This window comes from Dipodomys spectabilis, unplaced genomic scaffold (genome assembly GCF_019054845.1).
Source record: "Dipodomys spectabilis isolate Male_0828 unplaced genomic scaffold, ASM1905484v1 ptg000241l, whole genome shotgun sequence".
NCBI classification, from domain to species: domain Eukaryota; kingdom Metazoa; phylum Chordata; class Mammalia; order Rodentia; family Heteromyidae; genus Dipodomys; species Dipodomys spectabilis.
This window is the reverse complement of record NW_024870918.1, coordinates 346,068-372,393: the sequence shown is the minus strand read 5'-3', so window position 1 is coordinate 372,393 and position 26,326 is coordinate 346,068. Positions and strand designations below refer to the sequence as shown.

General features: G+C 43.1%; 1 protein-coding gene across 3 annotated transcripts in view; it reads right to left on the bottom strand.

Moving 5' to 3' along the window:
• The window catches only part of Plgrkt (plasminogen receptor with a C-terminal lysine), a 33,851-nt gene extending 9,064 nt beyond the window's left edge, over window positions 1-24,787 (bottom strand). Inside the window, exons 1-3 of one of the 3 annotated variants that reach the window (XM_042699358.1) lie at window positions 24,690-24,787; window positions 23,361-23,460; window positions 21,492-21,578 (exon numbers count right to left, since the gene is read on the bottom strand). In XM_042699358.1, the coding sequence (XP_042555292.1) occupies window positions 21,492-21,572 (81 nt within the window). In that variant the 5' untranslated portion in view covers window positions 21,573-21,578; window positions 23,361-23,460; window positions 24,690-24,787. Of the gene's footprint in view, window positions 1-21,491; window positions 21,579-23,360; window positions 23,461-23,803; window positions 23,858-24,689 lie in introns of those variants that run through there. The other 2 variants (XM_042699357.1, XM_042699359.1) reach the window with 2 other exon arrangements.
• Window positions 24,788-26,326: the final 1,539 nt, after the last annotated feature.

The following is a 26,326-nucleotide window of genomic DNA, read 5'->3' as shown; positions in this document are numbered from 1 at the left end:
CAGTATCAGTGTTTCAGGTAAAAACAAAACATAAACTACCATTGCCACAAAAACAATACATCCATAATCCAAGGTGTGACAAACAGCTTTTACCTTCACTTGTTCTATAGTTACTTTAAATGCCCAGTGCTCTTTAAATAGTTTAGGAAGAATCTGGATGTAGAAATAAGTAGCAAATGTTAAAAGTTTTTTTTTTTTAATCAGTGACTTACAAAAGTTACTAAGTATAAGCAAAATTATATGCTACTTAAAAGCTTAAAAGTTTTTTTTGGAGACATTATGTATCTTCACTAAGTAATATAATTGTTATCTATTCTTACATCTAGATGAAATATTATAAAAATAAAATTTCCATAAACAAAAAGAGAATTGGCAAAGATATCTTATATTACAAGTGGTCCTTCTCCTAATAAGATTACAAGATGCCAACAAATTGAGCAGATGGTGGAGCATGGGGAAAACAAACCCAAGGACTTCTTAACCATGAATAAACTTAAAAGCAGCAAGTCCCAGGAGTATGTGGTATGTGCTAGTCTGAAGGTAAAAACAGTCCCAGAACTTGAGTAGAAACTAACAAGGGACTCTTATTTACCTTAGGAAGCCTCATTGGGAACATATATTTCTTAGCTTAATAGTTATTGTTCCACTCCATCAGTCCGAACTGGGCACCGCTGGAGACAATGCCCCACAGATGCTGGAAAACTCACCACTGTAGCCAGTGTAACCTGCAACTGTCCTGCCACCTGCTGGACAGAGCCTACAGGAGCCGAGAGCTCTGAATTCTTTTAGTTATTGTTTTACTCCTTGCTTTGATTGATTTTGCTTCCATTTTAATTAGCTTTTTTCATTTGGATTTTAAAATATAAGTACTATTTCAATCCTGCTGTCTTCGACCTCTGTTCCTTCACCTACAATCTTCCCAGACTCTAAGGAAGGACTTTGCTGTTTTATGAGGACGCTGGAAAAGCCCAGGCTTGGGTAAGACATAATTAAATAACTACCTACATAAGGACAAATACTGCTCCTCCTTTCCAACACACAGAGAGATGGCAGAATGTATCCTGGCCAATGCTTTTCCAAAGAAGATTGTTGGTGGTGGGAAGAGGGAAGCTCTCATTCTAGGTGCTGAGGTTTGCGAGAAGACTTACTACTGAGTCAGTGTTGAACTTTCATAACAGGAAGAAAGGGACAGAGAGAGACTGGGGGGGGGGGGGGGAGAGACACACACACACAGAGTGACAGAGACAGAGAAATGCAAAACCCTCAGGCCTACACTATGAACCCTGGGCTCCACTTCTTTGCTTATTGGGGGGTTCTTAAGCTGGCTTCTTGCTCATTCATCTAAAGGGAAGCTTTTGTGTTGTCACATGTCCATTCCAAAATTCCAGGCCAGGTGTTTACATTAGTCCTTTCAGTTCTTCTTCACACAGGTTAACAGAGGGCTAACCTATGAGGGAAAACAAGAGCAAAATGGAGGATTGAGGTCCATAAAGAAAACTTGGAATGGAAGATTAAAAGGAATCATTAAAGGCAGAAGAAAGTAATGGAATCCGTGGGATGAGATTGTCTTCCCCTCTTTTGGATGTGTCTTTAGAGGGAAATTGCCTGCCTGGTTTTACTAGTTGGCTTACCCTTCTAGCCCACAGAGGAGGGGAGGGTCTGGGGCACAAGGTGAATGAGTCATTCTCATGTCTACTGAAAGAAGCCAGGCTCTGCCAAGCACAGGTAGAGGTGTGGCTCAAGCCAACAACCTTGGGTGAAAATGAAGCCAATTAAGAACAAGAGGCCCTGAGTTCAAGCCCAAGTATCAACAAGTGTGCTCACCCACACACATATACAGCCAGGCACGTAAGAATAAAGACCACAAAGATTCAGTGATACAGAGAACATGAAACATGATATGAAGCATGAAACTCAGTAGTGCTGGAGGAGGTCAGGAGAAAGGACTCAGGGTGGGAGGGTGGGGTTTGTTGGGCTTAAGAAATACAATCTATAAAAACTCAATCTAGGGCTGGGAAGGTGGCTCAGTGGCAGAGCGCTTGCCTTGCATGCATGAGGCCCTGGGTTCGATTCCTCAGCACCACATAAGCAAAAAAAGAAAAAAGCCGGAAGTGGCGCTGTGGCTCAAGTGGTAGAGCGCTAGCCTTGAGCTGAAGAGCTGAGGGACAGCGCCCAGGCCCAGAGTTCAGGCCCCATGACCGGACCCAAAAAAACCCCCCACCAAAACTGAATCTGTACTAACATGGATTAAAAGGCATGTATATATCTATCTATATAGATATATACACACAGATATAAACTCCATATACATACATGTGCTTATTCATACTTTAAGTCTATCACATTTATGTATGCTTGTGTCTACAAGTACATGAAACACAGGATGTTTAACAAAAATAGCCGAAGGAACTTGCAAAATTAAAAAAACACACACACACACACCAAAATTAACTCAGTAGAAAAAGAAGGAAAAGGATATAATATTTCGCAAAATATATATGAAAAATGTATGAATAAAATGATCAACATCATTAGTAGTCAGGAAACTAAAATTTAGACAATACACATGCCTGTGGTTGGTGAGAGACTCGGGGAGGAGGTTCATATCTGTTCGAGCAGATGAAAACAGCAGTTCTGAGGATCATTTGGCAGTAACAGAACGTAAAATCTTCCTGTTTCTTCCTCAGACAGCTCGGGTAGAGAAAGCTGTCTCCTGAGATATTTGTGTACTTGATCAGATACATGGATAAGCCTATCCAACAGAAGCAATATTGTTTTGTTTTTGTTTTTTGTTTATTGGTTGTGGGGCTTGACCTCAGGGCCTGGGTGCTGTCTCTGAGCCTCTTTGTGCTCAAGGCTAGCCCTCTACCATTTGAGCCACAGAGCCACTTCTGGTTTTTGAGTGGGTAATTGAAGGTAAGAGTCACATGAAGAATTTTCTGTCCAGGCTGGCTTTGGACTGTGATCCTTAGATCTCAGCCTCCTGAGTAGCTAGGATTACAGGCTTGAGACCCGAGGACCTGGCTATGAAGCAATATTTGTAATACAGGAACTGTAAGGTCTGCACAGGGACACCTCCCTCCCTCTTGGCTAAGTTTCCAGCCAGTACCTTGGTAACTGGTAGACCTGGAAGCAGTCAGCTTCCCTCTCCACCATGGGGGGGAGGGGGGAAGAAGGGGAGGAGGAAGGGATAAACTTCTTCAGCATCTAATTTCCTACAATAAGGGAACCATTAAATAAGTTCAGATATACTCTGTAAATGCAAGATCTAAAACAGCAAGGACAAGCCCGGGCTCGTGTCTGTTATGTATGTTCTAGTGGGGTTACACAATGCTCCTCTTTTGGGGTTCATCACAGCCACGGCACAACATTGTCTGACAGGGGTAACGGTGACATTGCTCTGTTCTACAGAAAAACCACGAGGGCCTGGCTGATATCTCTCTCAGGATACATAAAATGCCACATGACTAAAGACATTCATGGGCTTTTTTTTTAATTGTGAAAATATCATAAAGAGGGGTTACAATTACATGGGCAAGGTAATGAGTACATTTCTTATCAAGCATTGTTGCCTCCTCCTTTGTTTCCCCTTCCCATCCCTTCCCATCTACCCCCCTCCCCCCTTTCCCCCTGCCCCTGGCCAAAGTGGTAAAGTTTTTTGACATAATATCTTGTACATCTCATTGTTGCAATGGGTCCACCTGTATCCCTATTTAAGCAATTTGTTTTTTCCCTTCCCCTCCACAAATTATACCAACATCAACTACAGTGGAAGCAGGGGTTATACTGTGGGGGAGGGACATACAAAGCAACAAAGAAATCATCTTGTAAATATGTTAGAAACAATCGCAAGAAAGAAAAAAAACATTTGAATCCTTATCTTGAGGTTCATTTCACCTAACATCAACTTATCTGACCTTTTCTGCTTGTCTCAGACATATACTAGATATTGCAAATAAGGGAAACCATGGGATCTTGTTTCTTTGGGCCTGGATTACTTCACTTAATATAATTTTTTCCAAGTCTTTCCATTTCCTAACTAATGGGGCAATGTCATCCTTTCTGATGGAAGCATAGAATTCCATTGTGTATATATACCACGTTTTCTTGATCCATTCATCTACTGAGGGGCATCTGGGTTGGTTCCATATCTTAGCTATGGTAAATAATGCTGCAATAAACATAGTCGTGCTGGTAGCTTTAGTATGGAGGTTCCTCAAAAGACTCCACATAGAGCTCCCCTATGACCCAGCAATCCCACTTTTGGGCATTTACCCAAATGATCACAAACATTCATGTTTTTTGCTGACACCGTGTGAAGGACAGGTCATCATGCAGAGCTCAGGGTGGAGGGCAGAGAGGATATGCCGGGCTGTGAAAGCCCTGAGCACTTAGTCCTGGGCACACACATCTCTGTGTCCCAGGGGTCCATTTTCTGGCAGTCTCAGATGGGGGCTGGGAGTTGCTTAGGGAGCCTCATCAAGCCTAGGGAGAAAGCAGGAAGCTACAGGAATTCACTCCAGCTCCTGGAAGGAAGGGATTCCAGTGTGTACCGCAGGATACAAGGTGCTCTGAAGAGCTGGTACCCAGGTGGAGAAATCAGTTGAACTACCCTTTCTCGAATGAACCCCTGGTCTGTCCACTCCGCACAATGTACAGCCAGAATGTATGGGAAGAAAACTGAAGAAAGAGTAAGAGTAAGGAGTGGAGCACAAGGACGAATTTTCCAGGGTCCCAGACAGAAAATACCTAGGAGATAGCTACACAATGCAAAATACCTGGCCAGAAGCACTGGGAAGTTATTTTGGAGGGCCAACAGGAAACCAGGTGGAGTGAGAGAAAGCAATGCAGGCTGTCTGGAAAGTTCTACAAACATTTTGCCTGTCTATGTCTGCTTCCAGCTCCGGAGGTTGTTTTTATTTCAAATCCCAGCAAGTGTCAGTTTACTGTCTCGTATAGTTTTTGTTCATATTTTGTTTTTCTCTATGTTAAAAAAAAAATCCCTGGGCTGGGAAGGTGGCTCAGTGGTAGAGTGCTTGCCTAGCATGCATGAGGCCCTGGATTCGATTCCTCAGCACCACATAAGCAGAAAAAGCTGGAAGTGGCGCTGTGGCTCAAGTGGTAGAGCACTAGCCTTGAGCTGAAGAGCTGAGGGACAGCGCCCAGGCCCAGAGTTCAGGCCCCACAACTGACAAAAAGATACAAATAAATTTAAAAAAAAATCCCTCCCAGAGAACCCAGACCCCATGATCAGAATGGAGAGAGACAGTCTGTCGTTGGAACTGGTTCCCAAATCTGAAAGATGCCATGAAGGGTCAGAATAGCAGCCCGACATGGAGAGTCAGAGCAAGCTGTGGGGGCAGGAGGAGCTCTCTCCCATGGTTCCACCTCCCACAGCATGCAAGGGCAGAAAGGAAACACCAGCTCATCATTCTCAATCGCCCTTCACAAACAACATTTATTCTTGTTGACATTCGGGGTTTGTGGCTTTGAAGCCACAGAGGCCTGGATATGATTCAGCTCAGACTCATTCAGGTTAGGAGCTAGCTGATCTCAACCATGGGACTCTCCTTCCCCTGGAAAATACACCCAGAGAGCTGTGCATCGTGGGATGGTGTCACTCAAATCTTCAGCTTGTGCTGTTGTTTTATGTCGCACAGCAACTTGTGACGCTTGACGCAAGGAAGAGAAAGGATTTGAAATGTCTCAAAATACAAAATAATCTGTGCACTCTCCGGCTCAAGCCTGTAACTTCAGCACTGTGTCTGGAGTTTGAGATCAGCCTAGGCTTACATAGGAAGTCACGGTTTCAAAAACAAAAGAAAATAAACACACATGTGTGTATGTGTGTGTGTGTAAATGAAGAATGTAAAGTTTTATTTACTAACTAGTAACTATCAGAAAATTGTAACAATTGGGACATTTGTCTTTTTGCACCTTTGGGTCTATCTGAAATAACGAAGAGGCAGAATGTCTGTGAAAAGCAATGAAACCACACAACACAATCAATAGCCCGGCAAACACCTTGCTGAATTGGTGTTGGCCACAAAAGACCTTAGAGCTTCACAGGAGACCCAAGCCTTGAAGTTGTGATGCAGAGGTCATTTGTTGAGAGACTAAATGATTTTGTTGGCACCTGGCCAATTGTGCACATACAATGTTGAGCAGTGACGGGAAGGTTCAGTAGTGATGTTAGTATGGTAACTGACAAAATACTTTTGTGATAACACTTAAAAAGTACTTTATATTTTTACAAAATAGCATGTTTCATTTTGATTAAAAGCTACCAAAGGACTTTCGATCATGGTATAAATGTTTAAAGCAATATTTTCTGGAATAAACCAAGTTTATATAATTTGATTTTATGCTAAATTATTAAAGAATTTTCCCCTTTTGAAACATGTGTGTTTAAAATATCTTTTGGGTTCTGATATTAAAATCCTTATTCATTAAGCATCATCTTTTTTTTTTAGACATTACACTCACAAATAGGATTAAATGCCTAAAAAGATAAGACATTTTGCTTTCATGCCTTTCTTTCATTTTCTCATACACATTTGCAAGTATGGAAGGATTCTGATGTAACAATAATGCAATGGTGACTTGGAATAACACAACATCTAGGATCTAGTGTTAATTCTGTTACTTACTAATTAGCTCCAAAGTTTGTGGATATTTATATTTCTCCTGGGTAAACTAATAAGCTCCAAGAAAAAGTCCCCAAGGAGCCTTTCAATTCTAATTTCAAGCATCATCTTTTCTATAGTTGTAAATTTTCATTTGAGTTCTACAACTGAGCCTGTGAAAGATTTCTATTTCTCTTCCTTACATTTTAAGTTCATTGTGTCTAGAGATTGTTAATACTGTATGTAATTTAACGTACTTTGAATAAAACTAGTTTAATTGGCCCTAAAATTACCTTAGTAAAACAATTTGGTATGTAAACTAAAACAAATAAAATCTGGACTAGAATGGCTGTGTGTTTGGGTGTGCATCAAACATTGTCATCTTTATCTGAACTCATTGATTTGAAGCTGCGGTGATGTAATGTGGTCCTAATGTGTGCTAAATCAAAGTCAGATGACATACCTTTAAAGAAATTTGCAACTCATGCCCACTGCTTTGTGGCTATGAGGTAATATGGTGTTGATGTGTGCTCAATCAAAATAAGAGTGCAGGTCTTTAAAGAAAGGAGCACTCGTGACATCTGTTTTCTCAGAAAAAAAAAAGAAAACAGCCAAGATTTCACAAAATATTGCCTAGGGTTTAGGAAAGCTAAGATAAGAGGAAAGAGTCCTAAACTGCCACAGTAACAGCTTCGTGAAGCCGATCACAGCATTTCTCCAGAGAGCAGCGCATCGTGGGGTCTTAGGACAAAATGACACAAAACCAGTCCGTCATAGGGGCACAAAGATAAAGCCAGAAAGCAACAGCAAACCCATGTCAACCCAATGCTGCTTTGACCAGAGGGGTCTGTAGACAGGAGCACCCATCTTGGAGTCCGTCCTCAAGAATAAAAGGCAGCTTTTGTGGCCATCAAAAACAAGAGTTCAGTCTGGCTCTTCACTGTGGTTAAACCAAGTAACAAAATAGAAAGCCCCACAGGTGTTCTGGTGTGTTCCATTTCCTGCGTAGCTCAACTGTCCTCCAACTTTTAGACTTGCTGGGGCTGGCGTTGGCTAAGAAAGAGCCTTGCGGGCAATCTGAATGCACAACCCTCTCCTGGGTACTTCTATGGTGGGGTCAGGGTGTTCCTCTGAGCTGGATTGGTGCTCATGGTAGAGCTGGCATTTGTACTGAATTCTAGACCCTGAAAGTGTGTGAGGTGGCAAAAATCTCACACTGGGAGATGAATGTTTAATCGAATCGAGCCTTAAGCACATAAACATGCATGACAAATCTGATTTCTTTTTGCGCCTTTGCTTTTCCTTCCCATTTAAGTTTTAGGTACTACACATACGTATATATGTATTCTCTATGTACACATGTATCTATATAGACACTATATCTATATCTATATATGTATAATCTGTTTTTTTCAGGGCTATTACAGGGCTTTAGTCTAAAGAAAAAGTATGCCATACTTGTCAAGTTGTAATAGATGCTGTTATTAAAGATACTATTGTAATTCTGAGTCGATGTTTAGGGTTAATGCATTTGCATAAGTGAATTATCATTGACTAGGAGTCCCAGGAGACTGCAGTTCTTATTTCTACCCCTGATCCCCAAATTCCTCTACGTGCGTCCTATTCTCCATATCCTTACCATAGTCTTGTAACATGATTCTTCCTAAGTCAGAATCTTCAGCTTAACTCGCATTCTTGTATTATTTAATGCCTCTGTTTTAGTGTTATTTTGTAAGTGCATATATGAAGGAGAAAGAGATAAGTATTCCATTCCTAAAGTCAGATACCTTGTGTGGAATCTTGGGCGCCACTTCAGCAGCTCTACGGCCTTAGGCAAGCTTCAGTGAATTACCTCAGTTATGGAATGAGGATAATAATTGCATCTCCTTACTGGATTTTCACGAAGTGAAATAAAAGAATACACAAAAAATGTTCAGACTGACATGTAACAAACAGTCAGAAAAGTTGATTATTACCATCAGTATTATTGATATGTCCCTTTGTTAAAATAATTTCTGGACGAGTTGCAGCATTCTAAGATTTCACTGAGCAATTTTTATTTTCTCCTTCGATGAGTAGACTGGGGATGGGCAGCATTTTTTTTTATTTCCTCTTACCATCAACATAAAAATAAGAAGTAGCAAGCTAGGTGGTGGTAGTGCCTGCCTATAATCCTAGCTACTCAGGCACTTGAGACCTGGAGGATTGCAGTTCTAAGACAGCCCAGGCAGAAAAGTCTGTGAGATTCCATCTCCAATAAACCAGCAAAATGTCAGCCTGGAGGTGTGCCTGGAGAAGTGGAGTACCAGCCAGGAACAAAGAAACTTGAGTCCTGACTAGAAGTTCAGGAACCAGTACATTACCCCCCACCCCCTGCAGGCCCTTTCCCCCTACAGACTCAGAAAGTAGCTGGTTTGGACAATGGACATCTCATAATAATGAAATAAATTATACAGGATTTTAACATTTCTTATAAGTCTTATTTATTTTTAATACACTTGCTATGAAAAGTATGGCTTTACATAATGCACTGGGAGTTAAATCATGTACCTTAAAATCTCAAGAAGGTATGCATATCTTATTGAGTAATTCTAAGATTACCTTTTTTTGGTGGGGGGAGGTCTGGTTGTGGGGCCTGAACTCTGGGCCTGGGCACTGTCCCTCAGCTCTTCAGCTCAAGGCTAGCGCTCTACCACTTGAGCCACAGCGCCACTTCCAGCTTTTTCCTTTTTTGCTTATGTGGTGCTGAGGAATCGAACCCAGGGCCTCATGCATGCAAGGCAAGTGCTCTACCACTGAACCACCTTCCCAGCCCAGATTACTTTTGTATTATGATACTTCTTAAAGCAGTGCTTTAAAAAAAAAACAACAATTTAATCAAGTCTTTCAACAGTGATCATTTTTACTTTGCAACAGCCAATAAATACTTTCTCAAAGGAAATGGTATATATACACACACACATATACACATCTATACACATATGTGTGTATATAAATAAATAAGTAAATACAAACACACACATACATACACATTGATAGAATTTTTTTGTTACTATAACAATATACCTGAAGAGAATACAATTTAAAAAAAAAAAAAAAACTCCAGAATTCAAAACTGGAAAGAAAGAAGTGTTACTACATTAAGTGGTGCCAAAGTAGAGAGAAAAGGAAAAGAGAAACTAGCTGAGAAGTGACTTTCATTTTGGAATAGACTGAGAATCCACACAGACTGTGCTGGGATCATGACTCCAAGATATATAGCAACCTAACCTGAAGCAGGTAATTAAAACTCTCTGTCACGTGGGAATGATAGAGAATATACCCCCTAGGGAATCAATATGTATGGCAATCAATGTATATACAGTTCTTAGGGCAGTGTTGGGCATATCGTAAGGGTCCCATGTCACTATAACAATTGTTACATGTACAGTACACATATATCTGGACATCTATATGCAAGAATGAAGTTAGTCCCTTACCTCATCCTACACACAAAAGATCACTCAAAAATCATCAGTAACTGAAATGTAAGCATCAAAACCTTAAAACACTTAGAAGAAAACATAGGAGAAACATTTCTGATCTGTAATTTCACAATGTTTTCTCACTGTCTTCTGATATCAGCTGTCCAGTGAAAGAAAAATAAATTGGACTTCATAAAACTTAGATATATGTGTCCAGGGCTGGGAAGGTGGCTCAGTGGTAGAGTGCTTGCCTTGCATGCATGAAGCCCTGGGTTCAATTCCTCAGCACCACATAAGCAGAAAAAGCTGGAAGTGGTGCTGTGGCTCAAGTGGTAGAGCGCTTGCCTTAAGCTGAAGAGGTGAGGGACAGCACCCAGGCCCAGAGTTCAAGCCTGACAACCAATAAAACAGAAAGAAAGAAAGAAATATTTGTCCATCAAGAGGCACTGTTAAAAGCAAAGATCACCCACCAAATGAGAGGAGGCTTGAAAATTTTTACATCTGATAAGGATCTACTATTCATAATGTTTTAAAAAGCAAAAACCAAAACCCTCTTACAACTCCACAATGAAAAGTAAAACAACCCAGTTTAAAAATGGGTAAAGAGAAGACTAGATATTTTTCCAAAGAAGAAATACAAGTGGCCAACAGACATGAAAAAGTTCAATGTTAATAGTCATTATGGAAATTCCAAACTTAACCCCAAAGAAATGCTATTTTAGATATGTTAGATGACCAGAAGGAAGAAGGCGAGAAGAGGAAAAAGAAGCAGGAGAGAGAAAAGGAGGAAAGAGGGAGAGAGAATAACAAGTATTGTGGAGACAGGATAAATTACAATTTTTTTTTTTTTAAATTTTGTCAGTCGTGGGGCCTGAACTCTGGGCCTGGGCGCTGTCCCTCAGCTCTTCAGTTCAAGGCTAGCACTCTACCACTTGAGCCACAGTGCCACTTCTGGCTTTTTCTGCTTGTGTGGTGCTGAGGAATCAAACCCAGAGCCTCATGCATGCAAGACAAGCACTCTACCACTGAGCCACCTTCCCAGCCCATCACAATGGTTTTCAAGTGTATGATGTGAAAGTCAAAAGGTATGGACACAGTGAAAAACAAGATGGTGGTTCTTCGGCCAATTCATCATAAAAATTTCCAGAGGACTCTGCAGTTTCATTCCTAAGTATGAACCCCAAACAACTGAAGAAAAGGTGTGAAAGGAAAACTTGTATGGAAAAGTTCATGCAGCACTTTTCATTTTTTTACAACAGACCAATGGTAGAAACAACCTCATAGATGAATGAAAAGACAAAACATAATATGTTCATGAAAGAGACTGCTGTCTAATCATAACAAAAGGTGAAGTCCTCAGGCATGTCATCGCATGGATGAAACTTGGAAAGATGTATTCTAAGTAAAGGAAACTAATCAAGTTCATTGATATAATGTCCACAGAGACTAATCTGTAGAATGAGAACATAGATTAGTGGTTGTCAAAGGCTGGGGTGGGGGAAGGGAGGAGTTTAGCATGACCCTTTGAGTGATGCAAATGTGACAGATTTAAAAGCACAATGTCACCTAGCACCAGTGGCTCACAGAGGAAATCCTAGCTACTCAGGAGGCTGAGATCTGAGGATCATGGTTCAAGGCCAACCAATCAGGAAACGGCTGTGAGACTTATCTCTGACTAATCAATAAAAAGACTGAAGTGGAGCTGTGGCTCAAGTGGTAAAGTGCCAGCCTTGAGTGAAAAAGCTAAGGGACAACAGCCAGGCCCTGAGTTCAAGCCCCAGTTCTAGAATGATTAAACAAATAAATAAAGCACAATATTGCAACCGGTAGTGAATGCCACTGAACTGTACACTTTAGAACAGTGAATCTTATCTGATGGCTGTTGTTTTTGCCACAATAGAAAACAATAAATCTCTCAGAAGAATGATGAAGGGCAAGGGACATGGAGAGACTTAAAAGCAGGCAGTGAAGTAAGACAGAGAGCAGAGAGAGTTGGACCATGCCTGCCCCTGTAACTCCACCGTCCTCAGCGAATGGCTGATCACTCTGCCCCTTCCTAGCTGTGGCATTTTCTAGTGAAACCTCCAGACCCTTGTAGGCCCTCAGCCAACTTCCACCTGCTACCCCAGCTCTGGGTCTACAGAAGAAAGATCAGGCTGCTTCCTCCCGCCCCCACTCCCTCCCTTCCTTTGCCCTTTCCGCCACCTCCTCCATTTCCTGGTCACCTCAAGGCTCTCCACAAAACACACTCTGTGCGCTTTTGAGTTCCTGAGAACCCAGAGCCCTTCTCAAAGTTCAAGATGTGGCCTCAGCTTCTATGTAAGGAAAGGAAAGACAGATAAGACGATACCGAAGGACAGGCACCGGGCATTACGTGGGGTTAAGCAATTGTAATGTGCTCTTTCTCATCAGTTATTTGTGGTTTGCATTTGCATATATTTGTTTTAAAGCACTTATTGAGCACAAGACATTTCCTGTGGCAAAAACCACTCGGATCGTGTCACATCACCCTTGAATGGCTTCTCAGATCACTCAGAATCCATGGCCAAACTGTTTGGGACAGGCCCAAAGCCTGATGCAGCTCTGACTTTTCTGCCATCTCTCCCATCCTTCCAGAGCTCTAGCCACTTGACTCTCTGCTTTTCCTTTGCTCACCACAAGATCTTCCGCCTTGCTTCCTTCTGCCTGAAACGGTCTTTCTCCAACTTAATCATGGCTCATTTTCTTTTCTTTTTGTCGGTCATGGGGCTTGAACTCTGGGCCTGGGTGCTCTCCCTCAGCTCTTCAGCCACTTCAGGTTTTCTGGGGGTTTATTGGAGCTAAGAGTCTCACGGACTTTCCTGTCTGGGCTGGCTCTGAATGGCCATCCTCAGATCTCAGCCTCCTGAGTAGCTAGGATTACAGGTGTGAGCCACCGGCACCCAACATGGCTCATTTTCTTAAATGGCATCTCCCACTCATCCATGCTCTCCTGTGATTACTGCTGTTCACCCTGCTTTGTTCCCCAGAAGAACGAATGAACACTATTAAGAGGCTACATCTTGCCTGTGTCCCTGCTGGGAAAGAAAAAGCTCCACTGAGGGAGGGACTTGCCAGTGGTGTTCTCTGCTAGATCTCGCCATCCAGATTAGCCTGGTATACAGCAAGGACTCCATAAAGACCTGCCAAGTGAATGGCACTGCTAGCAATGGAAGTTTTGTTTTCCCTACTGACCTTGCTGTGTGGTTTCATGAGTAGGTGCTTTGTGCTAAATTCCTGTGCATGCGCTGTCTCATTTAACATTCAGAGCAACTAGGAATTAAGCTTTGTACTTAAATGTGGGAAATGAGACATAGATGAAGTCCCCAATCAAGGATGAATGAGATCTTCTCCACAAGACCTAGAAAGGAAGCGGAAATCCCTCCTATTATAAAAAACAACGAATCAAGCATTTATTTTGTGTTTCTTGTATAGATAACCAAGTCATTCGTAAGGGAAGGGTCAAAATAAAATCTTAAGCTAGTAAGCGAAGGAGAGAACTTTTTTAAAATCACTATTTTTGAATCCCTGATGGAACAACAGAGCCAGGCCCTGGTGGCTCACAGCCTGTAATCATGGCGAATCAGGAGGCTAGGGGCAGAGGATCACGGTTCAAAGCCGGCCAGAGCAAGAAAGTCCATGAGATTCTTACCTCCAATTAGCCAGCAAAAGGTTGGAAGTGGAGCTATGGCTCAAGTGGTAGAGTGGTAACTTTGAGTGAAGAGCTAAGGGACAGTGCCCCGGCAGTACCCCAGAACTGGCAGGAGAGAGAAGGGGAAGGGGAAGAAGGAAGAGGAGGAGGAGGAGGAAGAAGAAGAGGAGAAATAATAGGTCTGGCTCTGCTGTCTCATGCCTGTAATCCTAGCTCCTCAAGAGGCTGAGATCTGAGGATCATACTTTGAAGCCAGTAAACAATACACATTTACTCACCACCCAACTCATCTTTAACTTGATCATACTGCTATGCCTCCACAGCATCATGGCACAGCATGAGCCTATAGTTATTCTTTCTCTCTGTTTCACAAGTCCAGGTTCCATTCTATGCTCTAACATCAAAATGTATTTGCAGCCATTACGGTGATATAAAAATTAGCTCATGTGTGCCATCTAGTGGCATTGTAAGAAAACATTCACTTTTTTTTTCAGGCATGACAGCTTACTGAGTGTAGCCGGCTCTCTGTCATCCTCACTAAAGGGGGCTAGGAAAGACTACTTCTATTTGGAACTAGTAATATGAGTCCTCTCCATATTTTAATGGTACTGGAGATTTGAACTCGGGGCTTCTGTGCTTGCTTGTGAGTACCCTCTAGCCTGAACCATGTTCCCAACGTTTTTTGTTTATTTGTTTGTTTTTGCTTTTATTATTTATAAAATAAAGTCTCACTTTTTGCTCATTCTGCAGCATGGTCCTCTGATTTAGAATTCCTGCATAAATGGGATGACAAGCGTTTGCGACTGCACCAGCATTTTATTGGCTGAGATGGGGTTAAAACACGCTGCCCAAGTGGTGTTTTGGTTATAGCATGTTCTCTGGGGCAGGAGAAAGAAGATCGCTATTATGACAATGTCAAGTGATGAGTACCAGCCAGAAGCAATGAGAGTCGCTGCATAGTGAAGGGTCCTTAAAGTTGAGATACATGGTGGCAGCAATGAGGATATAAAACTAAGTTTGAGTTCTGTTAGCAATTTATTTGTTGAACCCAATAGCAGGAAAGCTATCAAAACTGAAAATATAAATAAATTCTTGTTTACTGGTAAAGTAAGCTTGTTTAGGGAAGAAAGCTGGGTATCCTGGGGAACTTTGAGGAAGCACACAAACTTTGTTGGGGGGTTATTTCTTGCAGCATTTGATTTTTTTCTTTTTGTCAGTTGTGGAGCTTGAACCCAAGGCCTGGGCGCTGTCCCTGAGCCTCTCTGCGCTCAAGGTTAGCGCTTTACCACTTGAGCCACAGTGCCACTTCTGGTTTTTGAGTGGTTAATTGGAGATAAGAGACTCATGAGGACTTTTCTGCCTGGGCTGGCTTCGAACTGTGGTCCTCAGATATTAGCCTCCTGAGGAACTAGAATTGCATGTGTGAGCCACCAGAGCCCAGCTGCATTTGATTCTTGGACACTGTTACTAAATGAAAATTTATGATTTTGTGATTGCTGAAATACATTGGAAGATGTGTAGAGATTCATAACTACATACATCCCTTGTTTCCAGCACAGTGACCTCATGGTGTAAGCAGTTTTCCAAGAGTCCAAACTTGCCAAATTCCTGCTTTATGAATTTTAATAAATTTCCTCATAACAACTTCAAATATATATATATATATATATATATATATATATATATATATATATATATATGCTCACACCTTTCTCTTCTCAGATGGTCTCTTCTAATTTCACAATCTTTTTTAAAAATAAAAATCTAAATTCCATATATAAAAGAAAACATGAGGTGAATGTCTTTCTAAATCTGGCTTATTTTGCTTAACATGATGATCTCTAGTTCCATCCTCTAAAGAATGACATGATTTTGTTCTTCTTTATGACTGAATAATATTCCATTGCATGTACACACATTTTCGACATTCGGTTTTTCTGTTGAAGAGCACTTGGGCTGATTCTCTGGCTTGGCTATCATGAGTAGTGCCATAATAAACAGGATGTCAGGTGTCTCCAAAGAAACTCTATACTGATTTTGAGAGTAGCTATATTAACAATCATTCCACAACAGTGTATAAGGGTTCCTTACCCCCACAACCAATTTCACATCCTCATCAACATTTATTGTTATTATTTTTAAATTATAGCCATTCTTATTGGAGGTGAGATGGAATGTCAATGTAGATTTGATTCATACATCTCCAATGGCAAAAGATGTTAAATATTTGTATCTATTTGTCCGCCTTTTATACTTCTTTTCAAAACTGGCTATTAATTAATTCATTTGCCCACTTATTGTTCTTTTGGTATTCAATTTTTCTTCAGTTCTTTATATATTCTGGATATTAGTCCCTTGTCAGTGGATGTAGGCTGTTTCTTCACTCTGGCAATTGTTTTCATTGGTGTGCAGAAGCTTTTTTAATGTGATGCAATCCCATTTGTCAACTCTTGTGCCTATTTCCTGAGTTATTCAGAAAATCATTGCCTATGACTGTATCTTGAAGTGTTTTCCCTGTTTCTCTTTCAAAAGTTAAGGTTTTGCAAAGGTTCAGGTTTTACATTCAGGTCTTCGTTCTGAGTTGATTTTTGTCCATGACAAGATAAGGCATCTACTTTCGTGTGGATACTCAGTTTTCCCCATTACAACTTGTTAAAGGGGCTGTCCTTTCTCCAGGTATGTGTGCGCGCACACACACACTTGCACCTTTATCAAGAATCAGGTGGCTATGGCTGTGTGTTTCTTTCTAAAGACCCAACTTTTACAGCTCTGTTGGATGTGGGTGCCAAAGTCTATAAAGGGAAGGTATGGTAAGCCCAAAAATGGTCCAGGGTGCCAAGTATGTCAGGGCAGTATGTTAGCACCAGGGAAGGCTAAAAGAATGACCCTCCTCTCCCAAACAGGAGTGCTCCCCAGAGGCTGGGCTATGCAGGGAGGAAGCAGCGTCTATTTTGGGACAAGGAATCATGCTCAAAAGTCCTTGCTTTTCAGTACTCTTGCTTCTGATCAACACCTCCCTCCCTGCTCCCATCCCACAGCTGAGACACTGAAAATTATATGAGAATTGCTGAAATACGTGGGTCAAACTCTTTAGCTTATTGATTTGTGTTCCAATGAGAGTGTGTTCCAATGCTCACACCTTTCTGCGGTGATACCCGAATTCAGCTGAGAGAGTTGAGCAAATTTCCTAGTGAGGAAAGGAAACTGGAGGAACCCTGATCCAATTCACAACACACACACACACACACACACACACACACCCCACCACCACCACCACCACCACATACCTGGATAATGGGATTGACATCGACATACTATATAAGTGCATTGTAAACCCTGTAATGACCATAGGGTCATTCCCATTCATGAATTCCCTCATCAGGTAGCCTTGTAGAAATATTATAAAGTCTCAGAAAGGTGGAAAAAAAACCCCCAAAAACCCATAGCTCACTTTGCAGAGAGACCATTGGCCAGTATAATGTTGCCCAGTGTAACAGTACCACCTGCTGGACATGGGTATCAAATACATTGTATGGCCATCAGCCATATGAGACTGCAGCCCAGCCTAGTGATCCACTTAAATTCAATTCCCTCACCCATCCAAAAGAAGGTCATGTTCCCAAATGCTTTGGATTGAGGCTTTCAACATCTGAATTTGGGGGGGAACCAATGGCACCCCCTTTTCCAAAGAGGGGGAGCAGTTACTGACCTGGTGCCAAGCCTTTTTTTTTTCTTTTCTTTTTTTTTTTTTGGTTGGTCCTGGATCTTGAACTCTGGGCCTGGGAGCTCTCCCTGAGCTCTTCAGCTCAAGGCTAGCGCTCTACCACTTGAGCCAAAGCACCACTTCCAGTTTTCTGAGTGGTTTACTGGAGATTAAGAGTTTCTTGGACGTTCCTGCCTGGGCTGGCTTTGAACCGTGATCCTCAGATCTCAGCCTCCTGAGTAGCTAGGATTGAGCCACCAGCACCCAGTGCCTTGTTTTTTTTAACTGGCATCAATTACTTGCAGAGGTAAGGCGGGGGTTCATTTTAACAAATCAATTTACGTATACAGTGCATCTTGACCATAATCACTCCTCTGCATCCTCCATTACCTCCTTCCCCTACCCCTTCCTAAACCCGTCCACCAACTTGCTTGCTTCATTTCACACATGGAATATAAAGTAGATCAAGTACTATGTTTGCCCCCCTCTCCCTCCCTGCTTGTGTACCCCTTTCTACTCATGCTTAGCTGCCAGACAAGCAATGTTTCACTTTCCTAATATCTGTTTTTGCTAAAATACCTGTGAATTGTTCAAATGGTCTCATCACGCATGTAGATAGCGTACTTTAGTCAGATTGGTCACATGTTCACAGATATAGGTATACATCCATCCACATGTGTGCACACATGTACATATATACACATGCAGATATATGCACACATGCATAGGTATATGTGTGCTCACATATATGCACATGTGGTTATATACATGTGCATATGTTGCACACATACATATACATGCATGCATACATATACATGCACTCATACATTATATACATATGAACCTATATATACTTTCACATATATTTCTATTTTAGGGCTATCATCTATATATGAGGAAAAAAATGTCTTCTTTGTCATTCTGAGCCAGGTAGTTTTTTGCTAAAAATAAATATTTGCCCCCCCCCCCCAGACCCTGAGATTCCGAGGCTTGGCACTCCATTTTCGGTTGGGGCCCCTAGAACTTAACAATGACAAGGCAAAGGCCCATTTGCTGGTCAAACGAAAACATTCTGCTTGAAGGGAATGGCCTGTCTGCTTATCCAGGAGTTGCATCTCAGAGAAGCAGTAGCCATTCTTTAGGGGAAAATTCCATCTTCTACTCTGTCACCTGAGACAAAGCTGTTGACTCAGTGGGACCCTAAATGCTTGAGTTTGCCTTTGGTTCCTAGGCTCAAGACCAGTGATTACTGCTGCTCTTTAATCCGGTGACAGCCGCTGAGAGCCTACTCACGGTGATCAGCAGGCAGAGCTCAAAGCTATTCTCACCAAGAAACAGCAATGACTTCCCAGGTGTTTTGCCCACCCTGTTTTCCTCTTCTGTGACTAGCAATCAGCTTTCTTATCTCCATGATATATCTTTTGTCTGTGTGCCCAGAGAGGTTTTAGCACTGTGTAGCCAAAGCAATTCTCTGGTCATTTACGTTATTACCAGCAGCCCCAAAGGTCCCTACACAAAATTCTAGCTAAGGAGGTCAAGAATGCAAGGCCTTAACTGCTCTTTCTTTGGGCCATTTCTTGCTTGTGCTTCAGTGAACAACTTTGACAGGTGAATTAAAGCAATTCTTGCTCTCTTCCAACACTTCTCTTGTTCTAGGCTCCCTATAATGAAGTAGTCTCCCCCAGCTCCATATTCCTCAGATAGGATCCAAATACAACCCATTTAGGCTCAAACTCATCTTTGCACCTCCACGAGTTCGGAGGGGCATGCAGACTGATGTTGTCATCAGGCTCTGACAGCTGGCTAAGCTGTTAATAATAATGGTCTCCATCTCAGATGTTTATGATTGTCTATAGTGGACTCACTTGTCAGTTTGAGGTAAAGTAAACCCTGACTCATCACAGACCTGGAGGTCATGGAAACCAAGGTAAAAGTGAAATTCCTGCACTTTTTTTTTTTTTTTTTGCCAGTCCTGGGGCTTGAACTCTGGGCCTAGACACTGTCCCTGAGCTTTTGTGCTCAAGGTTAGCACTCTACCATGTGAACCACAGCTCTACTTCCAGTTTTTTGTAGTTAATTAAGAGTCTCACAGACTTTTCTGCCTGGGCTGGCTTGGAGCTGCAATCCTCAGATCTCAGCTTCCCGAGTAGTGAGGATTACAGGAGTGAGCCACTGGCTTTTTGAAAGTTCTTTGATAAGGATGCTCTAAGTATCTGATGTACTTGGCTGTTTCCTATACTTAGTATTTGGTGTCTTCTCAGTCACTTTGTTATTATTGTAATTCTATTGTCCATTCTTCCAACTGTTACCCCTCGCCAAAGAAATCTCTGTCCTGAGAAAGAATAATCGAAGGAGCGAATATAATCAAAGTATATTATATACAGGTAGAGAAATACGACAACGAAGCCTCATATATCGTAGTATTAATATGTGTGTGTGTGTGTGTGTGTGTATGTGTGCAAATAAAACTGTGGGAGAAAAAAATAAATCTTCTTCCTGTGTAGGACACTCTTAGCTCTAATCCATCTTTAGTAAGAGTAACAGTAACATCTAATACAAAGAGGTGTGTGTGTGTGTGTGTGTGTGTGTGTCTGTGCGGGGTCCAACCTAGGGCTTCCCAGATGGGAAGCATGCCCTCTACCACTAAGCTCCATCCTCAGCCCAGGAAAGGCATTTTCCTAAAGACTGGAGGCATTGTTCTATATAATAGGTATCATCTTTACTCCTAACATTTCTCTAAAGGGGATTTTTACTACCTCTGCTGTACAGAACAGGAGACTGAGGCACAGGTAATACAGTTAGTCGGGGTAGAGCTGAAATTCACCCAGGCAGCCTGCCTTTAGCCCTCATTTGTGACCGGCTGTATGGCCAGAATAGAGCCAAGTACAATTAGCCACAGAAACTTAGCGACCTTGGTCTGAAGTCTTAGGAAAATAATTTAGGACAAACTCTACACATTTAACTTTGACTGGCAACATTTAAAAATACTTTGTGATAGGGGCTGGGAAGGTGGCTCAGTGGTAGAGTGCTTGCCTTGCAAGCCGGAGGCCCTGGGTTCGATTCCTCAGCACCACATAAGCAAAAAGAAAAAAGCTGGAAGTGGCGCTGTGGCTTGAGTGGTAGAGTGCTAGCCTTGAGCTGAAGAGCTGAGGGACAGCACCCAGGCCCAGAGTTCAAGCCCCACGACCGGACCCAAAAAAAAAAAAAAAAAATACTTTGTGATAACCCGTATTTGGCAATTCGACAATCTAATATACTTTGATCTTTTCTATATTGTCTGATCCATTGTCAAGTTTTTACAGTCTGTATTAGCTCCCTATTGCTGTTGTAACAAGTTGTCAAGAACTCACCAATTTAAAATAGTGCACATGTACTATCTTACAGTTCTGAGGTTAGAAGTCCTAAGTGGGCTAGAAGGACTGTATCCCTTTGATGGCTGTAGAAAATAATCTGTTTTCTGTCTTTTCTGCCTTCTAGAAGCTGCAGGCATTCCTTGGCTTGTGGCCTTGATTCTATCTTCAGAGCCAATGGTATGTCTTCAAATTTCTCTCTCTCTCTCATTGTGTCTGTCTCCATTTCCACCTCTCTCTATGTATTTATGTGTATCTCTCTGTGTCTCCATGTCTATCTCTGTCTCTGTCTCCCTTTCTTCTCTTTATAAATATGCTTACAATTATGATGGAATCATTCCATTTGGATAATACAAAACAATTTCTCTATCTGAAACTCCTGAATGAGCACATGGTAAAAAGCCCTTTTGCCATTGAAAGTAACATGGATATCATGGAGAAGGGGTATTATTCTGTCTATAATAACACAAGCAATTGTCTAAGTGATCATCTCTTCCTGCAGTATAGAAATTTTCCATGAGTGCATCTGGACTAAAGACTTAAACAAGGCTATTTATCAAATAAACAGTAATTAATTTCATCTTGCCTTTGAGGGTGGCATATTTTATCTGAAGAAGCACATGTGTTAGAACTTTAACCCCTGTGCTAACGTAACAGCTTAATTATTGTAAAACATACCTGAAGCCGTGCATTCATAAGCATGAACTCCTGCTGATTTTTCAGGTTTTCATTCATAGATTTTGAAAATATAAATCCCATCGTGATCTAAAGTGTAAAAATGCAAAGAGACTTTAAATAATGCATGATGTGCATCCTGGTATTCTCTTTTCTGGGCTACCAGGAGCTGCAGCAAAGTAAAAGGAGGAAAGAAGGGGAAAGGGAGAGAGAAAGAGAGAAAGAGAAAGGAAGAAAAAAAGAAAAAAGAAATAAGGAAGGGAGGGATGAAGGGAGAGAAGAAGGAAGGAAAAATTTTAAGCCTAGGAACATGGTATGAATTCTAAAGAGCTTTGTAACCCCAGGCACATCTAACCAGTTTGGACTTCCTTTTACTGGGCTAAAACTAACGAAGGGAATTACACAATTTCCAAAATCTCCTACTGCTCTATCTACAAGGATATGGCACCATGTTTTCTGACCTTTTTCTCCACTATAAATCTTGAGAATAAGATGAATACTATCATATCATCAGTGCAGGTGAACAATAAAATCTTGCGTTTGAAGACTGAGTCAGAAGATGCTTTGTGCATTTGGAAAATACATTTCTCTGCACTCTTTGCATTGGTGTTAAAAGAAAGATTTCGGCATCTCCAGGTGAGGGTATCTACATTCTTCTGCTGTCCCTCTTTCCGTCATATCCTTTCTTCCCATGCACCCACTGCTCAGATCTTTTAGCCATCTTCCCCCAGCTTCCCTTTTGTTCTCTCCATATTAGATGTTAAGTTTTCAAAAGGGGGAAAACATCAGAATGCTCAAATGTCCTCGTTAATGCACTTATAATAAAATGAATGCATTGCACTCTTGCTCCTGGCTTCCCTGTATTCTGGCCAAGTATAGGTGCTGGAATTAAATTACAGGGATCTTTGAGCCAGTCAGCTTCAGAACTGGGCACAGAAGGCTTACCTACTTCCTGGGAAAAGAGGCCTTGGTGGTCATGAAAATTCTCTCCCTGTCTGGCACTATCTTACTCCAGCACCCTGTGACTAGAGACAGAAGCTACTTGTTGAGGATGTAGAAATCTAGCAGTACTTTCCTTTTACCTGAGGGTTTTTTTTGGGGGGGGAGGGCGGTTGTAGGCTTGAACTCTGGGCCTGGGTGCTGTCTCTGAGCTCTTCAGCTCAAGGTGAGCGTTCTACCATTTGAGCCACAGCGTCATTTCCTTTACCTCAGTTTTGACAGCCCCATGAGTCATCTCCAATAGCAGACTAGAACTTATGGGAAAGATCTATTATCCATCTTCACAGTCTTTATGGTATCTATGATCCACAAATGTTTGCATAGGGCAGGAGTGATATAATACAAGAAAAACTTTGGCTCAGGTCATTTGTCTTTCCTTACTTTTTCTCCTGAATGTAAGAAATGGTAATTGAATTTCTCCATCTGCTGCAGACATGTCAAAAGGAAACAGTTGTCATCTGGGTGCTGGTGGCTTATGCCTGTAGGAATCTTAGCTATTTAGGAGTCTGAGAGTTGAGGTTTGTGGTTCAAAGCCAGTCCAGGCAGAAAAGTCCCTATGAGACTCTTATCCCCAAGGAATTGCTCAAAAACTGGAGGTGGTGCTGTGGTTCAAAGTGGTAGAGAGCTAGACTTGAACAAAAAAGTTCAGGGACAGTGCCCAGGTCCTTAGTTCAAACCACACAACCAAGGGGGGGGGGGGTGAGGAGGGAGAGAGAGGAAAACAATTGTCCTCAGGTTACCATGCACATATTACAAATGTCTGTTTCTCAGAGAGCTACTGTTGTAAGTGGATGGGATCTTCCCTGGAATGGAAGGACAGTTCTCATTCATGTTAATCATGAAATAACCACTCTGGAAAGTTAGAATTTAGACTTACCTCCTTCTGGCCCTTGCTCTCCTGGTCTGGACTTGAGGTGTGGATATGCTAGCAGATACTCAGGATGGAAGCCACACAGGAAGAAGAGCTTTCCACCTGAAAACAAGTGAACCATACCTTTGAACCTCAAGGGAACTCAGAAATTTCAACTTCTCTTTTTTCCTAACCCTAACAAAACCATCCTTCACTCTATTCCTTAGGGTAGTCAGACTATTCGACTTCCTCTTTCCCACTAGAAAAATACTTAGCAGGTAAATAAGAGTGATCTGCAATGGAGATGGTTTTGAGTCTGTTCATAAAGTAAGTCCGTCAGAATCTCATCACTTTTTCTTTCATGGGTAATAAACATTGCTACTTAACACAACTAACGCCCCTGTGTCTCAGACAGAGGAGAATTGTGGGGTTACGTCCCTTCTGCTTTCGTTTTTCCTTTGAATACCTGGAGATTTGGGGAAAGGGCCTTCAATGGTCCAGCTCGCTCCAGCTGTGGCATGGGTTATTACTGGAAAGTGTAAACACAAATTGATTTTGCGAGGGCATTCCATGACTTCTGCCATCCAGATTTCTGTACCAACTTACTTCCTGATGGAAAAACACATTGCCTAACTCAGGGACCGGTCAGAGGATCACAGTGATTTATTTTTCAGTCAGTCTTTCTTCTGAGACCATTTCCTCCCATCTAAGTGCAACAGCTTCTGGTAGGTCATCTCCACTCGGGCTCTTTGGACCCAATCCCAGCAATTCAGGGAATATAAACCGAAAGAATGGCGGTGACCCAGCTGGAAAATGGATTGTGCTTCCTGCTAGCCAGGGCACTTCACACACCACCACCCCCTAAACACACACACACACACACACACACACACACACACACACACACACACACACACACACACACACACACACACACAGAGATCGGTGGCTAACATTCGTCATGCTCCATGGATCCTCTGGGAACCCCTTCAAACGTCAACGCTCCCCTTCCAAGCCCAACGCACGTGGACGGGGCTCCAGCACCAGCACGCTCGCGCCCACAAAGGAAAGCGGGGTGCAGCTGCAGCGCCCCTCCCCTGCAGCTCCGGAGCAAACATCGCTGGGCGGCTCGCAGATTGCTCCAGGCAGCGCTTTGCCCCAGCTCCCGGGCAGCCCCGTCCCAACAGCACACGCCCTTTTCCCGAAAGGAGACCGGCGGGATCTGTTGCTTGTCACTAGGGGCCGGCAGCGCCGGGCGCAGCGATCCAGCCCCGCCAGGCCCCGAGCGGGCACGGCCACCGCAGCCGGACCGACCCGCCCTTCCCGTCCGTCCGGGGCTGCCGTCCACTCACCCGCCAGAGGCCCAGCGACCTGCGCGGGGGACCCAGAGAGACCAGCCCGGGCCTCCCGGGCCTGGGATTGCGGCTGGGGCCGGGCCTTTCTGGGCAGAGCCTCGGGATTGGTCGGTGATGGCAGTGGGTTGAGAGCTTCAGCCAATCGGCGTGAGCCTTTAGAGTTCTGGGCCTCCCTGACCCCCCGGGGCGTTCTTCCGGCGTCCCCCGGAGCGCGGGGGCCGGCGGTGACCGGGAAGGTCCAGGTGGCCAATTCCTAACCTCAGGGCTTCTTCCGTGCGGCGTGGAGGGGAGACGGAGGGAGCGGAACGGAACCCGCGGCGAAACGGCTCCAAAGCGCTCGCTGTAAACTGCCTCCCTGCTTCCCTTGGCCAGAGTGACTGCCCGGGCTCTAAGCAGCATATCCCATCTCTCCTTCCCCCGGCCCGGGCTACACCGAGTCCGTCCCGGGCTCGTGGAGAGCAGTCACTCGCACGAGTCTTGCCCAGCGCCGTCGTTGACGATCAAATGGCTTTGGGGACTAGCGTGGCCTTCCCTGGCCTGTATCTTAGGCCTGCGGGACCACCCCATCCCGAAGGTATCGAACCTCTTCTAGGCACGAGGGGCCTTAGCCCATCTTCACCCCCCCCCCCCCCCCCCCCCGGCCTCCAGCAGTCAGTGTTCTGGAGCTTTTACAACAGCTGCTGCTGCTGCTGCTGCTGCTTCTTCTTCTTCTTCTTCTTCTTCTTCTTCTTCTTCTTCTTCTTCTTCTTCTTCTTCTTCTTCTTCTCCTTCTCCTTCTCCTTCTCCTTCTCCTTCTCCTTCTCCTTCTCCTTCTCCTTCTCCTTCTCCTTCTCCTTCTTCTTCTTCTTCTTCTTCTTCTTCTTCTTCTTCTTCTTCTCCTTCTCCTTCTCCTCCTTCTCCTTCTCCTCCTTCTCCTCCTCCTCCTTCTTCTTCTTCTCCTTCTCCTCCTTCTCCTCCTTCCTCCTCCTCTTCCTCCTCCTCTTCCTCTTCCTCTTCCTCCTCCTCCTCCTCCTCCTCCCCCCCCCTCCTCCTTCTTTTTCTTCCTCTTCTTTGTGAGAAGCAGGTGTATTTTCAGGAGCAAAACCATGTGGTTAACTACTGGAAAATGGGGCAGGGTATCTTGTTTGGCAGTGTGGAGTGGTTTATGAGCAGTCAGACTAGAATAAACATTCCGTTTCCAGCTCGCTCCCCTCCCACATGATCACTTCTATCTACAACAGGACTGAAGCTGTCTAATGTGTTGTGAGGACTAAACGATATAGTGTATTTAGACAGTATAATGTCTGGCTTATAGCCTTCAACAAACAGTAGTAACTAGCAACGGTAGAGAGTTCTTACTAACTACGTAGGCCTGAAAGGGACAAGGGAGAGGGAGAGCGGTTATTAAAACCAGGTGAGCACTGTAGCCATTGCTGTTGGAGAAATTACCCAACAGGAATTGTGTTGCTCAGTAGAGGAGAACAGTCAAAACCAGTCTTTGGCAGAGAAAGGTGAGACTTTTGCAGTTGTAGCCATGGCTTGGACCTCAATCCTAAGCAGACATAGTGAAAAGGAAAGGTCCACTTCTCCACCCTCTCATGTTCTGATATCCTGCTGGATTGACTGGACCTACCAGAAAACTAGAAGACAAGGAG